The sequence below is a fragment of the Sceloporus undulatus genome, chromosome 4 (genome assembly GCF_019175285.1).
Source record: "Sceloporus undulatus isolate JIND9_A2432 ecotype Alabama chromosome 4, SceUnd_v1.1, whole genome shotgun sequence".
Lineage (NCBI taxonomy): Eukaryota > Metazoa > Chordata > Lepidosauria > Squamata > Phrynosomatidae > Sceloporus > Sceloporus undulatus.
In genome coordinates, this window is record NC_056525.1 from 136,634,412 (window position 1) to 136,651,535 (window position 17,124).

The window sequence follows — 17,124 nt, forward strand, 5'->3', positions numbered from 1 at the left end:
ATTTAGATGCCAATACAGTGATTAATAGGCGCCAGCATGGGTTTGGCAAGAGCAAATCATGCCAAACTGTTTAGTTAGTTCTGGTCTAGACCTGTGCTTTGTGCTGGCCTGGGGCAGAAAGTAGGACTTGGTAGAACAGAACGTCCGCATGCTCCCGGGCCCTACTGCATGCCGTGGGCACCATCTTGGTGCACTGCCATTTACACCAGGTGCGCCATGATGACATCACTCATGCATGGCACACAATTGGTGCCATGCACAGGGAGCATCATGAGGGCATGACATGACCGGCAAAAGAAGCTCCTTTTCGAGGCTTCTTTTCCTGGCAAGTTGGGTGCATGGCATCCAGTTGCCGCGTCCCCAACCCCATGCATCCAGTGGTGGCACAGAGTCGCTCCTTTTGAGCTCTCTGTATAGCCCCTTAGTTTAGTTTAGTCCCACCAATTGCACTACCTTTCCGTGGTGGTGTGATGGTGTGCTTTTGCGAGGCAAGAGGCTATGCTAATGGCAGCAGTACTGCTGGAAGGGTCTCCCATGTCAAGGCAGGCTTTTGTTGAATAGCCAGACTGAATGTGCCAAATAGCTTTTGGGCAGTGGTTGTAGTAGTGGTGGTGATGGTGATACTGCCAAGGATCTCTCAGAGACAATGTCAGCTGCACTGTAGCTAATACTTGTGAGCACTTCACAGAGGGAGGCATAGTAAACCTCCTTTTGAATACCTTTTATCGCAAAACCCTATGATGAGATAATCCAAAATTAAATAAAAGATCGTGCCAGAAGATGAGGCTCCCAGGTTGGGTGGCGCTCAACAAGTTGCTGGGATACAGCAGAGGACAAGTACAAGTAGCACTGAGTCCAGACACAAGTGGACTCGGACCAAAAGGACATTCAGCTGCTGACGTGATCAGAGGTGAAAGGAAAGTCCAAAGCTGCATAACAACAATAGAAACATAGAATGTGAGAAGCATGAATCATCGGAAACTAGACATAGTAAAACAAGAATTGGAAAGTAGAAGCATTACAGTACTTGGGGTGAGTGAGCTAAAGTGGACAGGAATGGGACATTTTGAATCAGATAATTACACTGTGTTTTTACACAGGAAACGAAAATCTAAGATGAAATGGAGCGGCATTAATAGTGGGGAGAGATGTATCAAAAGGATACAATGCAAAGTCTGACTGAATCATGTTAATAAGACTTCAGTGAAAACCCATGAGTATAAAATTAAAGAGGCAGAAGAGGAAGAAACATAGTGATTCTGTGGTGGAGTCTAGGAGGAAGCTGACCACACACCAGCAGGACTTATTGTTAAAGCAATTGGAATTCAAAAATAGGAAACAGAACAGAATCAAAGATTGTAGGAAAATTTGGCCTAGGATCAAGAAATGAAACAGGAGCCAATGAATGAACTTTATGAGTCCAACAGTTCATCACAAATACATTCTTCAAGCAACCAAAAAAAGTGTCTGTATACATGAACATCACCTGATGGCCTATATAGAAATTAAATTGACTATATAATTGGAAGCAGATGCTCTATTATCTCTGCAAAAACAAGACGAGGAGCAGATTGTAGCACAGGCCATAGAATCAGGATCATAGGATCATAGAACTGGAAGAGACAGCAAAGGCCATCAAGTCCAACCCCCTGCCATGCAGGAATGCACAATCAAAGCACCCCCGATAGATGGTCATTCGGCTTCTGTTTAAAAGCCTTCAAAGAAGGAGATTCCACCATACTCTGAAGGAGTGCGTCCCACTGCTGAATAGCTCTTACTGCCAGGAAGTTCTTCCTAATGTCTAGGTGGAATTTCTTTTCCTGTAGTTTAAATCCATTGCTCTGGGTCCTATTCTCTGGAGCTGCAGAAAACAAACTTGCTCCATCTTCAGTATGACATCCTTTCAAACAATTAAACAGGGCTATCATATCACCTCTTAATCTTCTCTTCTTCAGGCTAAACAGACCCAGCTCCCTAAGATGCTTCTTATAGGGCATGGTATCTAGACTTTTTACCAGTCTGGTTACCCACGTCTAGACATGCACCATCTTGTCAATATCCCTCCTGAATTGTGGTGCCTAGAACTGGACACAATATTCCAGATGAGGTCTCAGCAAAGCAGAATAGAGTGGTCCTATTACTTCCTTCAGTCTAGACGCAACATTCTTACTGATGCAGCCTAGGATCATATTTGCTTTTAAAGCTTTGCATCACACTGTTGACTCATGTTCAGTTTGTGGTCTATGAAGGCTCCTAGATCTATTTCACATGTACAGTTGCCAAGCCAGGTGGGCCACATCCTTCATCTGTGCATTTCATTTTTTCTGCCTATGTATATATAGTACCTTACATTTCTTCTTCGTGGTCTCTGCGAATCATACAAATGGGTTTCACTGCGCCTGCGCAGTGCTGCTCGGAACCTACTGGAATCACTGGGCAGAGTTTACTCTGCAACATATTGAAACTTTTTGGCGGTAACTCCGCCCACCCGTTATAAGGCCCCTGCCTTCCCACTCTTTTCCCCAGTTCCTTTTTTCCGCCGCGCTAGCTGCTTCAGGGAACTTTCGCTTGCTTCGCTTGCTTGGAATCACTTTCGTTTTTTGACCTCGGACTGTACTCTTGACCATTCTTTGTCTCCCGCCCCTGGTAACTTCGGACTTTCGGACTGTTGACCTCGTTTACGGATTCTCCTCTGGCTCTGACGACCTCGAAAATGCCTGCACCCTTCAAGAAGTGCGACATTTGTGGGGGCAAGGTGCCCGTCCAGGACCCGCATTCCTCCTGCTTGCTGTGCCTTGGCAAGAACCATGATACCAAGGCCTGCCTCCTCTGCAGATCCCTCTCGTCCCAGGCCCGGAAGAACCGTGAGTCCCGGCTCACTTCGGCGATTGCCCTCGGCAAGGTACAAGAGGGGGGTTCGCGGTCGTCTTCTGTCCCGCCTTCCGCGCCCCCCGCCTCATCTTCTCGGGCCAGTGTGTCCAGCGTGACATCGGGGAGGGCCGCCGTTCCCAGCGTGGTGTGTGTCCCGGCCGGGACAACCTCTTCCACCATCTCCGATGTGGCCCGTGGCTCCAAACTGCCCAGCGCCACCGACGAACCCTCCAAGCGCCCCCATAAGTCTTCGGGGACTGAGGGTACCGAGGCGGCCTCCAAACCGACGAGGAGGTCGGACGGCTCGCATTCTAAGAAGGCTACCGAGCCGGAGGTCCATCTCGTCTTGCCTTCGTCGTCCAAGGCATCCAAGGCATCTCGCCACGCTTCGAAGCCTAAGGAGCTGGCGGTACCTTCGGAAGGGGCAAAGTCTCCAAGACCTTCCTCGTCGGCAGCGGGTCCTCCAAAGATCGGCCCACCACCGACCCACCGAAGGCGAAGGAGAAGAAGCGCTCCCCGTCTAAACAGGCCCGCGCTTCCATGTCGGCAGCTCCACGCGATCCGGAGCCGACGCCGGGAGGTCGACGGACTCCGGTACCGGACACCCCACGGCCTCTGTCCACCATGGACTTTGTCCACGGGACGGACGACACCGTTATTCCTCGCTCGCCAGAACATCAGTCGCCCTCCCATCCTGGAACCGACGACGAGGAAGACCAGCCCCGCGGGCATGAAATACCAGACCTGTTCTTCAATACGCAATCGCGCCGGTATTACTTGTCGGTTTTGGAGGACAGAGCGATGAAGGAGTTCACCAGGCTGAACCCCCATCCTGCAGACCAAGGCACCCCGTCCAGATCGGTCCCGACCGTATCTGTCTACGAGAGATCGCCGTCTCCACCTCGCAGGCGCTCGCGATCCTCAGCGGACCTTGTTCCAACCCGCCCGAGATCCCAGGTTAGAGTGAAGGACCCCCTCTCCTCTGATCTGGACTCCGACGACGAGCCCTTGCTTCCGTCTGAAGCACCTTCGGACGAGGATGTCCTCTCGGGGCCGGCCTCGCCCCAGAGGATGCATAACCCGGAGCCGTCTTCCCCGTCGGATGACGTCCGGTCCTTCACCGAACATGTCGTCAAGATGGCGAGGGCTCTCGACATCGAGCTCGCTTCCGCGGAAGACGACGCTGAGGACCCGGTTGAGCGTCGGGTGCACGGTCGAGTGCCTACTCCTCCTTGCCTGCCTCTCCTTCTGTCACTCCAGACCACCGTGAAGAGGTCCTGGGACTCCCCGGCCACCCTGTCGGCCCCCTCACGCAAGGTGGAGTCGCTCTACAGAGTCGCCCCGGCGAGCTGTCCTTGGTTGGCCGACCACCCCAGGCCGAACTCTGCCATCGTGGACGGAGCCCAACACAGCTTCGTCCCGAAGCAGGCGACCTCCCCTGTCGACCGGGAGGCGAAAAAGGTGGACAGACTGGCCAAGAAGGCCTACTCGGCATCGGCCCTTGGGGTCAAGGCCGCCAACTACACCGCCTGCATGGGGGCCTACATCCAGACCCTCATGGAACGGATCTCCCCCCTCGTCCCGGACGTCCCAGATGACATCCAGAGGCAGCTGGTGGAGATCAGAGACGAGACTCATTCCATAGGAAGCTGGCTCATCACCACTTCCAGGAATATGGCTGACTTGGACGCCACACCTGGTTGAGGGCCTCGGACCTCAACCCCACGGTCAGGGCGGCCATCGAGGACATGCCCCTTGACGGCACCGGGCTCTTCCACGCCGAGACCGACGACCGTCTGAACAGGAAGTTCAGGATGAAGGCGGCGGCGAAGAAGCATGGCATGTCCTCAGCACCGGCTTCTCCGTTTCGGAAGCGACAGCGCCCGTGGCAGCCGCAAGGTCAGTCACAGGGGACCTTCTCCCGGGATCGACAGTCCCAGCAGCAGGGCTCCCAAAGACACCGCTTCCTCTCGCAGTCTTCCTCCTCCTCTGGCCGTCGCAACTTCCCGCCTCGGTACCGCAAGTCCCGCCGGCAGGACACTGACCAGGGGAAGAAGAGAACCTGAAGGGACGCAGCGCGCTTCGTCCCTCCTTCACCCCTCTTCTTTTTGGACATTCTGAGGCCCTTTGTTAACATCTGGGCCTCCATAACATCGGACTCGTGGGTTCTCAACATCGTCCGTAGGGGTTATGCCCTCGAGTTCCAAGAGCTCCTGCCAACTGGAGCCTTCATGTCCACTCCCCCCTCGGACATCCTTCTCGACGAAGTGCGCGCCTTGCTTGGTAAAGGGGCAATCTCCCCTTTGCCGCCCGACCAATGTCCTCGGGCCTTTTTCTCCAGGTACTTCACGGTACCGAAAGCGGATGAGGGCATCAGGCCCATCCTGGACTTGAGACAATTGAATTTGTTCCTGGACTACCGCCGTTTTCGAATGGTAACCTTGGCTTCCATTCTGCCTCTACTCCACCAGGGTCTGTGGTTTGCGACCGTCGACCTGAAGGACGCCTACTTCCACATCGGGATCCGAGAGTCCCACCGGAGATTCCTCGCCTTCGTTGTCAGCTCCACCTCGTATCACTACAACGTGCTTCCTTTCGGCTTGGCCACGGCTCCACGAGTCTTCACAAAGTGCATGGCACCGGTGGTGGCATACCTTCATCAGAAGGGCTTCATGGTCTTTCCCTACCTGGACGACTGGCTGTTTGCAGCCGAATCCCAAGGCGAGCTGCAGGAGGCAGTCTCGTTCGCCTTGCACCTATTGGACTCCCTCGGGCTGGTCATCAACAGGGAAAAGTCCCACTTCACACCAACCAGGCAGGTCAAGTTCATCGGGGCCATCCTCGACTCCGAAAACTGCTTAGCCTTCCTCCCTCCGGATCGGTTTCAGGCCCTGACAACGTCCCTCAGGCCGTGCATCTCCCACAGAAGGGTGAGAGCCAGAGATGTCCAAGTCGCCCTGGGCCACATGGCATCGACGACATTCGTCACCCCTTGGGCAAGACTTCGTCTTCGGCCTCTCCAATCCTGGTTTCTCTCCATCTTCTCTCCGTTGGAGGACCCTCCGTCAAAGTGGCTCACGGTACCGAGACCGGTGGCCGCTTCCCTCAGATGGTGGCTAGACAGCTCCAACGTCTGCACCGGGATGCCCTTTCATCAGCCCCAGGTACAACTGACTCTGACAACCGATGCATCCCTGGAGGGATGGGGCGCCCACCTGCTCGACCTCGTCGTCAAAGACAGGTGGTCCGCGCAAGACAAGCTCCTCCACATCAACGCTTTGGAGATGCTCGCAGTGGAAAAGGCATTGAGGGCGTTCGAGTTTGCTGTCACAGGAAGGGTGGTCCTCCTGAGGACAGACAACACCACCGTGATGTATTACATCAACAAGCAAGGTGGTACCAGATCCAGGACCCTGCTCGACCTCACGCTCCGCATCTGGGACTGGTGCATCCAGAGACGCGTCCTCCTCCAGGCGATTCATCTTCCCGGAGAGGACAACGAGTTGGCAGACCGCCTCAGCAGATCTCCATCGGTGTGCCACGAGTGGAGGCTCCATCCTGAGAGGGTCAGCGACCTCTTCGACCGGTGGGGAACCCCCCGGATCGACCTCTTCGCGACCAGATGGAACAGCCACTGTCCCCAGTTCTGCTCCAGGAAGCGATTGGACGGATCCCTCGGAGACGCATTCGCCTTCCTCTGGACGGGGGAGTTCCTCTACGCCTTCCCTCCATTCCCTCTCATCATCAGAGTGGTGTCCAAGATGACAACAGACCACTCGCATGCGATCCTGGTCACCCCGTGGTGGCCGAGACAGCCGTGGTTCGCATCCCTTTTCCACCTCTCCAGGAGATGCTTCTTCCGTCTCGACCCTCGTCCGGACCTGCTGTCGATCCAGGACGGACGGATTCTCCACCATCCATCTACCAGCGACATCGAGAGCCTGCCGCTGGTAGCCTGGAGGATACAGCCCTGACTGCCCTGCCGGAGGCAGTGAGGACGGTGATCCTGGCTGCGAGGAAACCTTCCACCCAGCGGTCTTATGCCCTGAAATGGAGGAGATTTTGCCTCTTCCTTGACCAAAAGGGCTTGTCTCCTGCTCAGGTTTCCATTCCAGTGGTGCTGGAGTTTTTGATGGCACTTTTGGATGAGGGGCTGTCCCTCACATCCATCAAATGCTACCTGTCTGCCATTTGTGCCAAATACCAGTTCGGGGGGAGGGTTTCTTTCTTCAAAGACCCCTTGGTGAAGGGGTTCCTGAAGGGTTGTGCCAACCTGTATCCTCCTGTGTCGGTACCAACGCCGGCTTGGAGCTTGGAGACGGTACTGTCCGCCCTCCAATCGAAGCCCTTTGAACCGATGGCCACAGCGGACTTGAGACTATTGACTTGGAAAACCGCTTTTCTTGTGGCCATCACCTCTGCCCGCTGTGCGGGCGAACTCTGTGCCTTACGGAGGGACCAGCCAATCCTGAGGTTTCACAAGGACAAAGTGGTCCTCCGTACAGACATCACCTTCTTGCCGAAGGTTGTGTCTGCTTTCCACATGTGCCAAGACATTGTGTTACCCACTCTCGCATCCAACCCGACGTCGGATGCGGAGCGACGCCTACACTATCTTGATGTCAGGAGAGCACTGGTGTTTTATTTGGACAGAACTGTTGCCTCCAGTCGGTCCGAGAGACTGTTCCAATGCTACTCGGAACCGAAGAAGGGGTTGCCTGTGTCTGCGCAGAGGTTTTCCAAATGGGTGGCTGGTACCATCCACCTCTGCTACGAACTGTTGGGCAAACCTCTCCCTGGCAGGGTTCGGTCCCATTCCACAAGGTCAATGGCAGCATCCTCTGCATTCCTGTCAGGGATTCCCTTGGAGGATGTCTGCAAGGCTGCTGTCTGGTCCCAACCTCTGACTTTTATTAAGCACTATAGGTTGGACCCCAGGGCCATCCGAGACGCAGCTTTTGGGAGGGCTGTGTTGGTTTCAGGGTTGCATTGATTGCACTACTGATGTTTGTGTTTCTGTGTCCATGTACAGAAGGCCACTGTTTTACATTCTGTTGAATGTTGGTTGCACAATGTCTATGGGACCGGTCTTGCATGACCTCTGTTCCCTCCTCAGGTTTAGCAATGTTTGCTATGTTGACTTTTCATGAACAAAGAAGACTGACGCTTTTTATGGTTCAAGGTGTTTATTGTTACAATAAATATACCTTTGGTTTACCTTAGCTTTGGTCTCAGGACACTCCCTCCGCCGCATACCTGAGCTTGTCAGTCTAAACCCATTTGTATGATTCGCAGAGACCACGAAGAAGAAGGACAGGTTGCTTACCTGTAACAGTATTTCTTCGAGTGGTCATCTGCGAATACATACAAATCCCACCCGTCCGTCCCCTCAGTGTCCTGCTCTTATTGGCTCTTTCCATCGCCTGCTTGGCGGAAAAATTGCGGAACTGGGGAAAAGAGCGGGAAGGCAGGGGCCTTATAACGGGTGGGCGGAGTTACCGCCAAAAAGTTTCAATATGTTGCAGAGTAAACTCTGCCCAGTGATTCCAGTAGGTTGCGAGCAGCACTGCGCAGGCGCAGTGAAACCCATTTGTATGTATTCGCAGATGACCACTCGAAGAAATACTGTTACAGGTAAGCAACCTGTCCTTCTCTCTGTTGAAATTAATATTGTTAATTTTGGCCCAGTTCTTTAATCTGTTAAGGTAATTTTGAATTCTCATCCTAGTCTCTTGGATATTATCTACCCCTCCTAATTTGGTGTCATCTGCAAAATTGATAAGCAGGCCTTTGATTCCAATCCAATTTCATCGAAGTCATTGATAAAGATACTGAATAGCACTAGGCCCGGGACAGAACCTTGTGGCACCCTGCTAGTCACTTTTTTCGAGGTTGATGAAGAGCCATAACATTTGATTGTGCTGATGCGTAACCTCTACTAAGGATAAAACAAGGCTACTTTAGGACAGAATAAGGAGAAAAGGAATTGTTTCCAGTTGGAAAGGGGGTCAGGCAAGGCTGCATTTTATCAGTCTGTTTAACCTGTATGATGACCATATCATATGTAAAGCAGGATTAGATCCAGGGAAAAGAGCCATGAAAATTAGAGGAAGGAACATCAGCATTTTAAGATATGATGGAAATAGCTGAAAATAGCAAAGCCTTGGAACAATTACTGAAGAAAGTCAAGAAAGAAAGTCCAAAGGCAGCTTTACAGTTGAAGATTAAGAAAAGAAGAATAACGACAACTGATGATTCATATAACTTTAAAGTAGACGATGAAGACACTGAAATAGTTCAAGATTTCCCAGATTTGGTTGTTTTAAATTTGCAGTAGAACAGTAGACTTAATATCAGGAAATAGGCATGGGGGGCACTATGGTTGTTGCCCAAGAGGAAAGGTTGTGGCTGTCTGAAAAAGTCTGGGGACCACTGTGTTAGAAGAATCCTTATCAAGTGTGAGCATGTTAAATCTAGAAGAAAAAGCCAAGACATTCGAAATTAGGAACAGAATTCCAAAGGACTAGAAAACTGGGCTGAAACTAATTGAATGAAATTCAACTGAGACAAGTATAAAGTATTGTATTTAGGCTACAAAAACTAAATGTATATTTATGGGACAGGGGCAGGGGTACTTGGCTTAGCAGCAGTATATGTAAAAAGAACCTTGAGATTATTGTCGATCATGAGTTGAATATGACCCAGATGCTGCAGCAAAGAAGGCATATAATATTTACTCTGCATTCATAGACCCCTAGTTTCTAAGACAAGGGAAAAAATAGTCTCACTATTGCGCATTAGCCAGGTTTCATCTGTAATAGTGCATTCACCTATTGGCACCACATTCTGGGAAGGATGTACACACATTAGAACAGGTCCAGAGAAGAACAACGATGATAATGGGGTGTGAAAAACAAAACATATGAGGAAAGGTTGAGGCAACTGGACATGTTCAGGTGAACAGAAGAGTGAGAAGTGAAATGTATGCACTATTTAAATATCTAAAGCGCTGTCATAAAGAGGAGGATGTAAGTTTGTTCTCTGCTGCCCCAGTGTAGGAGCAAGTCTAATGGTTTTAAGTTATGGGGAGTGGGTGAGTAGGTTGTGACTGAATATTAGAAGAAATTTCTTGACAGTAAGACCTGTTTGACAATGGAACCAAGTTGAGGGGTCTTTTGCTCTGGGAGTCTTAGAAAAAGGCTAGACAGCTACTCACTGGGGATGTTCTAGCTGGATTTCCTGCCTTGAACAGGGTTTGGACTTGATGGGCTATGAAGCCCCTTCCAAATTTACGATTCTATGATCATAGAAACTAACACATCTTTTGGTCATGATAAAAATATTATTTTGATGTTTCAGTTGCTAGGAAGGAATAAATGTGGGATGTGAACTTTCTCATGTCTATTCTGGGTCCTGACAGAGAGATGGAGTATTTATAGGCCAAGGTCATGGTTGATATTTCCAGATAGTAATCTGAAGAACATACTGCTTAATGTTGGTCTTTTGGATATAGTTGAGAAGCTGATAAAGGCTTATCTGTATTCCTGCTCAGAATTCATGGTATGTTTGTATAGCTGAAAATGGTCATAGCTCAGTAGATGAGCATTAGATAACCGAAGAATACTAATCTCTCTTATTTTTTCATTTTTCTGATTATCCAAATATTTGTGATATCCCTTAGGTCAGTGCTTCTCAATTATTTTCTGTCATGCCCCCCTAGGAAGAAGAAAACATTTCGTGCCCCCTGTGCGACTGTAAATAGGATCATTTGTCTATAAAATTGTTATAAGTACACCTCTGCATAACAGAGCATTGCGCCCCCCTTTACGGAGCCTCGCGCCCCCCCTGGGGGGCCCGCTCCACTATTTGAGAAAGGCTGCCTTAGGTGCATTCTCAGAAATTAGGATACATTAATATGGCTTATAAAAAAACCCTAATAACACCCAGTGAAGCTTTAACTGCCCTAGTTCTGTGCTAGGGATTCCTGGGAATTGTAGTTTATTGTGGCACCAGAGCTCTCAGACAGAGAAAGTGAAATGTCTCAGAAAACTACAGTTTCCAGAATGCCCTAGCTTTGAGCCAGGGCAGTTAAAGCAGTCTCAAACTGGATTATTTCTGCAGTATGTTTTGGACCTCGGTGAAGTTTATTTCTGCACTTTAACAGTTTGTTTTGCCTGAGAGACATTTCATCTTTCTGAGGGGCTCTTAGGAATAGTTTAATACCAGAGCTGTGATTTGCAGCAGTCTCTTTCCCTTACTCTGGCACTTCACTAATGGTCACAACAATAGTGGTAGTTTTGGTGTACAGAGGTTCTGCTTAGATGCTGAATCCCCATGCTCTATCCCTGCCTAGGACTGGGTAACTTCCTCAGCATATAGTGAGGGGTGCTTCTTGCTACATCAGGTTCTTCTTGATCCTGGAAAGCTAGCATGTCATAACAAAATAATATCATGCCTTGCAATTCCAGCAAATTATAGAACTATGGAAGAATTTGTATTTTTTAAAAGTGTATATCATGTCCACAGCGTTAGCTACTGTGCTAAGATATAGTATATGTGTTGTTAGAGTCATCTGTATTCTTTCCAGGCTGTGCATACAGGTGATGTTTTGCAGAAATCCTGGCAGGAGAGCAGGACCATGGTCAGCGCACTGTGACCAAGGCTGAGAGTTCCCCCAGCTGACTATGAGGAGAGTAGGACCATGGCCAGCTCCACTCTGCCCCCTGCATTCTATGCACAGAAGAATATGCTCTGCCTTAATAGGTCTCTGCTCTTAAACGTTACAATTTGTGCCAAGGTCAGAACTACCTTTCCCTAAATATGAGCAAATAGTAGCCATGCACACTAGATCTGGATGAATCTGTAATCCTGAACTAAATTAGTTCAGACAGATTCATGAGCTGTTAGAATCAAAGTTGGACTTTTCTGAAGTGGATGAAATCCAAATTGGAACAGTCCTGGAAATTCATTGGATTCGGAAGTGCAGAGACTATCACAGCCTGCCTCAAAAATGAATACATTTGTACCCTATCTATCTATCTGGAAAACTCAGTAGTAGGAAGGGGGTGGCAGAGGTATGTGTGTGTTCAACAGCCCTAGCTTCTAATCATAGTGAATAGTTTTACTGGTATTCTCTAATCCCAATAATTTTAGGGAGGAAATTGAAGAAATCTATTACAACATTGATCTAGTGTCTTTTCTCATTCAAGGACTGAAATGTAGACTAGTTGTGCTGGAACCTTTGAGACCTTGGAGCATTGGATGCCTGCTTGGCAAATGGTGGATGGTGAAGTCTTTCTGCCTCTGACACTATATACTCCACACCCATCATCCATCTTAATCCTGTTGTATTTCTGGAACTTTGGTACCAACTGAACCTAAAACAATAACAGAAGTCTTGAATCATTTTTCATTATCATACTGTTTTAGCCTCAACAACTATCCTTCTGAATTTGTATCCTTTCCCACCTTCTCAATAGTGTCTCAAATAAACTGTTTATCTTGCCCCAGACACCTCTGTCAGAGCCATGGATAATGGATAATGATCTCTATATTTGTACATTGCTTCCTGTTAATCTGCATCCCTCCATCCCAGGCTCTATTCTTTGAGGTGAAACAGAATCAGTTCATTATAGAGTATTAAAGAATCTTGAAAACTAGATATTGCCGTGATGTGGATGGTTGAGACATTTGGTTTTCCCTGATAATCATGAAGTCTGAGCTTTAGGAGACTATCACATGAGGGAAAATCAGGGATTCAAAAGGCATTTTCCCAGCCAAGTTGCATAATTGTGGCAAAGATTTTCATACGATGTCATGATCAGAGAGGAAGTCATGTGAATGGTTTGTTGCTGGAGCATTCCTGGTTCTTCCCAGGATAAGTCCTCTCTAATCATGACGTTGTCTGAAAATCTTTGCCAGGATTGTGCAACTTTGCCCAGAAAATGCTTTTTGAATCCCTGATTTTCCACTGTGTGATAGTCTCCATACACACAGTGCACCAGGAACCATTTCAGTGATCTTGTTTCTCAGCAAAAGAACAACTTTCTCATAGAATTGGCTGCTGACAGTCTGTTTACACAAATTGTTTTTGAGGTAGAGTATGTGCATCTGTGTGCCCAGCAGTTAATTTAAGTGCATGTGAGTGATCTGAAGTGGTCATTCTTACTTAGCAGTATGAGCTAAGTCATCTTGCATGGTTTAGCATGCTGTCCAGTGACTAAAGAAAGTGACAATATGTTTGCCAGAGGTTGTGTGATAAAATACAGGTCACTCTACAGGTAATCAGTATTTTCTTCTCTTTATCTTTGCTCATATATATTTTGTTTGAAATTCATTCCTTTATGCTGTGGAGGTAGTTTACACAACTTCAAAATCCAAATTTAGATTCAAGTAGGGTTGCTGGGCTTTCCACACAACAGTATGGATCAGATCCTCCTGGTTGTGAGGCCTGCTTAAGACTGGCTAGGAATGTATGAGGCTGGCCTTTTTCAGTCTTATGAGAGAGGAGCCTCCTGTGATATGTCCAGGCTCCTGTGAGATTTCAGATGCTATGGAAACCTCTAAGCCCAAGCAGATCTCATGATTTTAGGCCAGACATCTTGAGATAAGAAGTCTACTTGGGGAAATCCTTGCTCGGTGCTTCCAGAGAGGAGGAATAGCAGGTGTCTTCACTGCATCACAATCAGAACAGATGGACCCCCCAGCATTTGGTATGTAACAGGGCAGTTTGCAACATATGCCAAATGCTGTGGAGGGGGAAGCCGGTTTGGAATGCACCTGGTGCCCACTCTCCCAAGATCAAGAGATAACAGAATTTGAGGCACCCTGTATCACCTGGATGCAGGACCAAATTTTAAGCCCTTGAAAGTGAGGCATCCCATTAAAAAAAATTAAATTAAAAAGGAAAATTGGGAATCCTAGATTCAAGCAACATAATGTTAGCCAGAAGCATAGGTGTGAAGATATGATTATCAGCATTCTGGTATTTAGCACTGTGAGCGGAAAAAAGAAAAGAAAAGAAAATCTTTCTAATCATACTTTAGCAGTCTGACAATTCTGGGAATTGTTTTATCTGGATTGTCTCTCATCATGTAATTCAGGCTATGTAAAATCTATTTTATCTCCATCTGATATTGTTTTCACTTTCTGAGGTTGTAGTTATTTTTAGAGTATCAAATATCATGATCCTTCCTATCTGTGAACTAGAATGAGTGACACCAACATGACTGCTTAGGAGCAGTTCAACACAAGCTAAAACTGACCAGTGCTTCCTCCAGCACCACTCAGTAGTTACTGAACAGCACTAATCATCTGCTCCTATTGAGTAGACTCCAGTTGACACTTTGGCATATTAGGGTGTGTAGCACTGAAAGAGTTGGAAAGATACTATAACACCATAAAAAGGAAACACTTGGGAGAGTTCCAGACAAAGAGGCTGGAACTCATTTTAAAGTCCAATGTGATGATGATGATGGTGGCAAAAAATGCTTCCTCACCACAGCTGTTCCAGTACACTGCCATCTAGTGGATCTGTGTTTTGACTTTTGTGTTTTGTGGAGCCTGCTCTGCATTGTCAGTGGGCCTGAGGATAAGGGATCCGGTACAGGCAGACTTCTTTGGCTTGGTTGCAAGTGATCAGCATACTCACATGCATTCTGACCTGAATAGCAGTTTGAGAGCAGAGCACTTACATGATGTTGCCAGAGAATCAGCTGGTCATATTGGTTTGTATTTCAGTTACTGCAGCTTAAGGATGTGAATGTTTCAGGTTGTGCACCCAAACTCTTATTAGCTTGATCCATTATTTTACTAGTTGATTGCTAATAACTAATTGGACAAAAGATGGTGGTCATTTAGGTCTAGGTTTGAGATCATGGCCCCATATATAGTGGACTCCTGGTATCCACTGGCATTTTGTTCCAGGACCCCGCTTGGATACCAAAATCTGTGCATGTTCAAGACCCATTATATAAAATTATGTCCTTTGTATAAAATGGCAAGGTATATGTTTTGGATTTTAAAAAAAAACTTTAAATGCCTGTGGATGGTTGAATCTGAATATCTGTTCTTCCGTTTTCAGCCATGATGCTCATATCTGTGGTAGGAACCCAACTCTAGGTGCTACTAGATGAAAAAGTGATTTCCTATCCAACTTTTGGTATGAAAATGGGGTTGGTTGCCCTGATAGGCAAAAGTGTAAGTGTGAACCATATGGTTTGCTAAACTACTCAACTGCTGTATCATTTGTGGTATCTCTTATGACTCCAACCATGAGAAGGCAAAAGGCCAGCCATATTAGGAAGACCAGTAGTTCAACCTGCAAAGATGCTAGTCCCAGATCATGATATCACACCCAGATTAAAAAGCCAAGAACCTCTAGAGTCAGAGACCACAGAGCTGGGAACCAGGGGCAATTTTTCCTGAGCTGGTTTCCTTGAGGAATCAGCTCATTCAGAAGCAAGGATTGTGGATTCATCGAACCAGACAATATTCCAGGCTGGAGAGAAATGGGAAACAAGTTCCAGACTGGAAGACTATCCCTATAAAACTCATGGGACTCCAGGAAGGGGATGGAGCCTGGGGTGCTACTTAGTGGGATTTTAGAACTCATTGGAACAAGTTGTTTGCTTCCTGAGAACTGCCCATGGTACTGAAGGACTTGTTTCTTTCTCGGTACCGGTGGCCTACTAACTCAAAATATTTTTTTGCTGTTTTTGCTTGGTTGCATGTATTATTAAAATGTGATATAATTTTTTTTCTGGCCTCATATTCTAATGCATGGAAGGGCTTGAGATTTCTAACATGAAGCAAGGCTTCCCCATATTTACTACCTTGAAAACTAGTTGCCTGTAATAGTATTTTTTGGTTGATTGTATTGAATGGAGAACATATTTCCCATGCTATAGTTGTCTTTTAAGGAGAAGCCTGTTTTTCCTCTTTTTTTTCCATTCATGGTTTTCAAATTTTAAAATCCCTATTCCAGATATTGCTTGCAAATTTGAAAAAAATTGGACATTTTTTTTAGGCTTTCCAAAAATACATTGTTGGCCTTTTGTATTTCATTGGTTGGTGTTTGGGATTACCTTATGCTTTTGTGGTGTAGTCTTTTATAGAGAGAAGAACTCATTTCTCAGTGCAGTTTCTTTTGGTAAGGGAACCTATTACAACTTGGTAGTAGAAACTCCTTCATCACATCCACACATCATGAACCATCTCCTTCCACTAGGGATCCATTCAAAATCATATAAAGGTGAAATGTACATGCACAGGGACTGCAGTGTTGGTGCTCCTCTTGTACTGACACAGGTGGAAGGTGGCAGTCGAAAACCTGTGCCCATGTACAGGACTGATGCCTGCTTATTTACACCACGCTTGGAAGAAATAACTACATTTTTTCATTACATGTCTTCTTATTCATGTATTTTAAAACAAAAGGCTTACATTACTGCCCTCAGCAGTAAGAAGTCCATGTGCATATTTACTCAGAAGTGGATTCCATAGAATTTAATAGGACTTTCTCTCTTGTAAGTGTGCATTGGATTTTCAGTTTTCAGTATCTTTGATGTCTGCTTACAAAGGAAACAGGCCATTAAGGGGGCCATTCAGACACTGTTGTTTTTAGCGGAATGATGTGAATAACCTCATTCATGAATTCTTGGATTGTTATACACACTATGGAACCGCATATCTGCCTATCTTGGTGAGTTTGGTTGCACACATTTGTCAGCACTTTAATGAACATGGAGTTGATTATGCAAATGTATTCAAAATGCATTCAAGGCATGCGGAGTTTAATCCCGGGTCTATTCACATCAGTTATTCACACTGCTGAGAATGCAATTTTTTAAAAAACACCTTGGAACCGCCCCCCCCCCCCCCAGTATCACACTTAACAAGGTGCATTCGGGATGCGTATCGACAACAACCTGGATTCATCCTTAATTATTTTTACCATATGAATAACCCTCAAGACATGAGGTGTAATAATAATCCTTTGTTTGATTATCAATAGCTCCTTAAGACCACAATACTAGAAGTGATCTAGTATCCCAACTATTTGACTGAGCATTTCTTCCCAGTTTATTTGCAAGCTAAGTCCCTATATTTCCATCAAGAGGGTTGGTATTAGAAATATCAGGTGCTCATAATGAAAGTGTGTTGTCACTTGAATGCATTTCGATGCTTTCGCTGTCTGTATTTGTCTTTGTGACAAAGTCATATGGGAGTGGGTGGATATCCATATGTGTTTAC

At 47.0% G+C, this 17,124-nt stretch overlaps 1 protein-coding gene across 1 annotated transcript in view; it reads left to right on the forward strand.

Moving 5' to 3' along the window:
• Positions 1-3,411: 3,411 nt before the first annotated feature.
• NRG2 (neuregulin 2) overlaps positions 3,412-17,124 on the forward strand; it is a 186,896-nt gene continuing 173,183 nt past the window's right edge. Inside the window, exon 1 of the mRNA XM_042464379.1 lies at positions 3,412-3,641. Within this exon, the coding sequence (XP_042320313.1) occupies positions 3,412-3,641 (230 nt within the window). The remainder of the gene's footprint in view (positions 3,642-17,124) is intronic.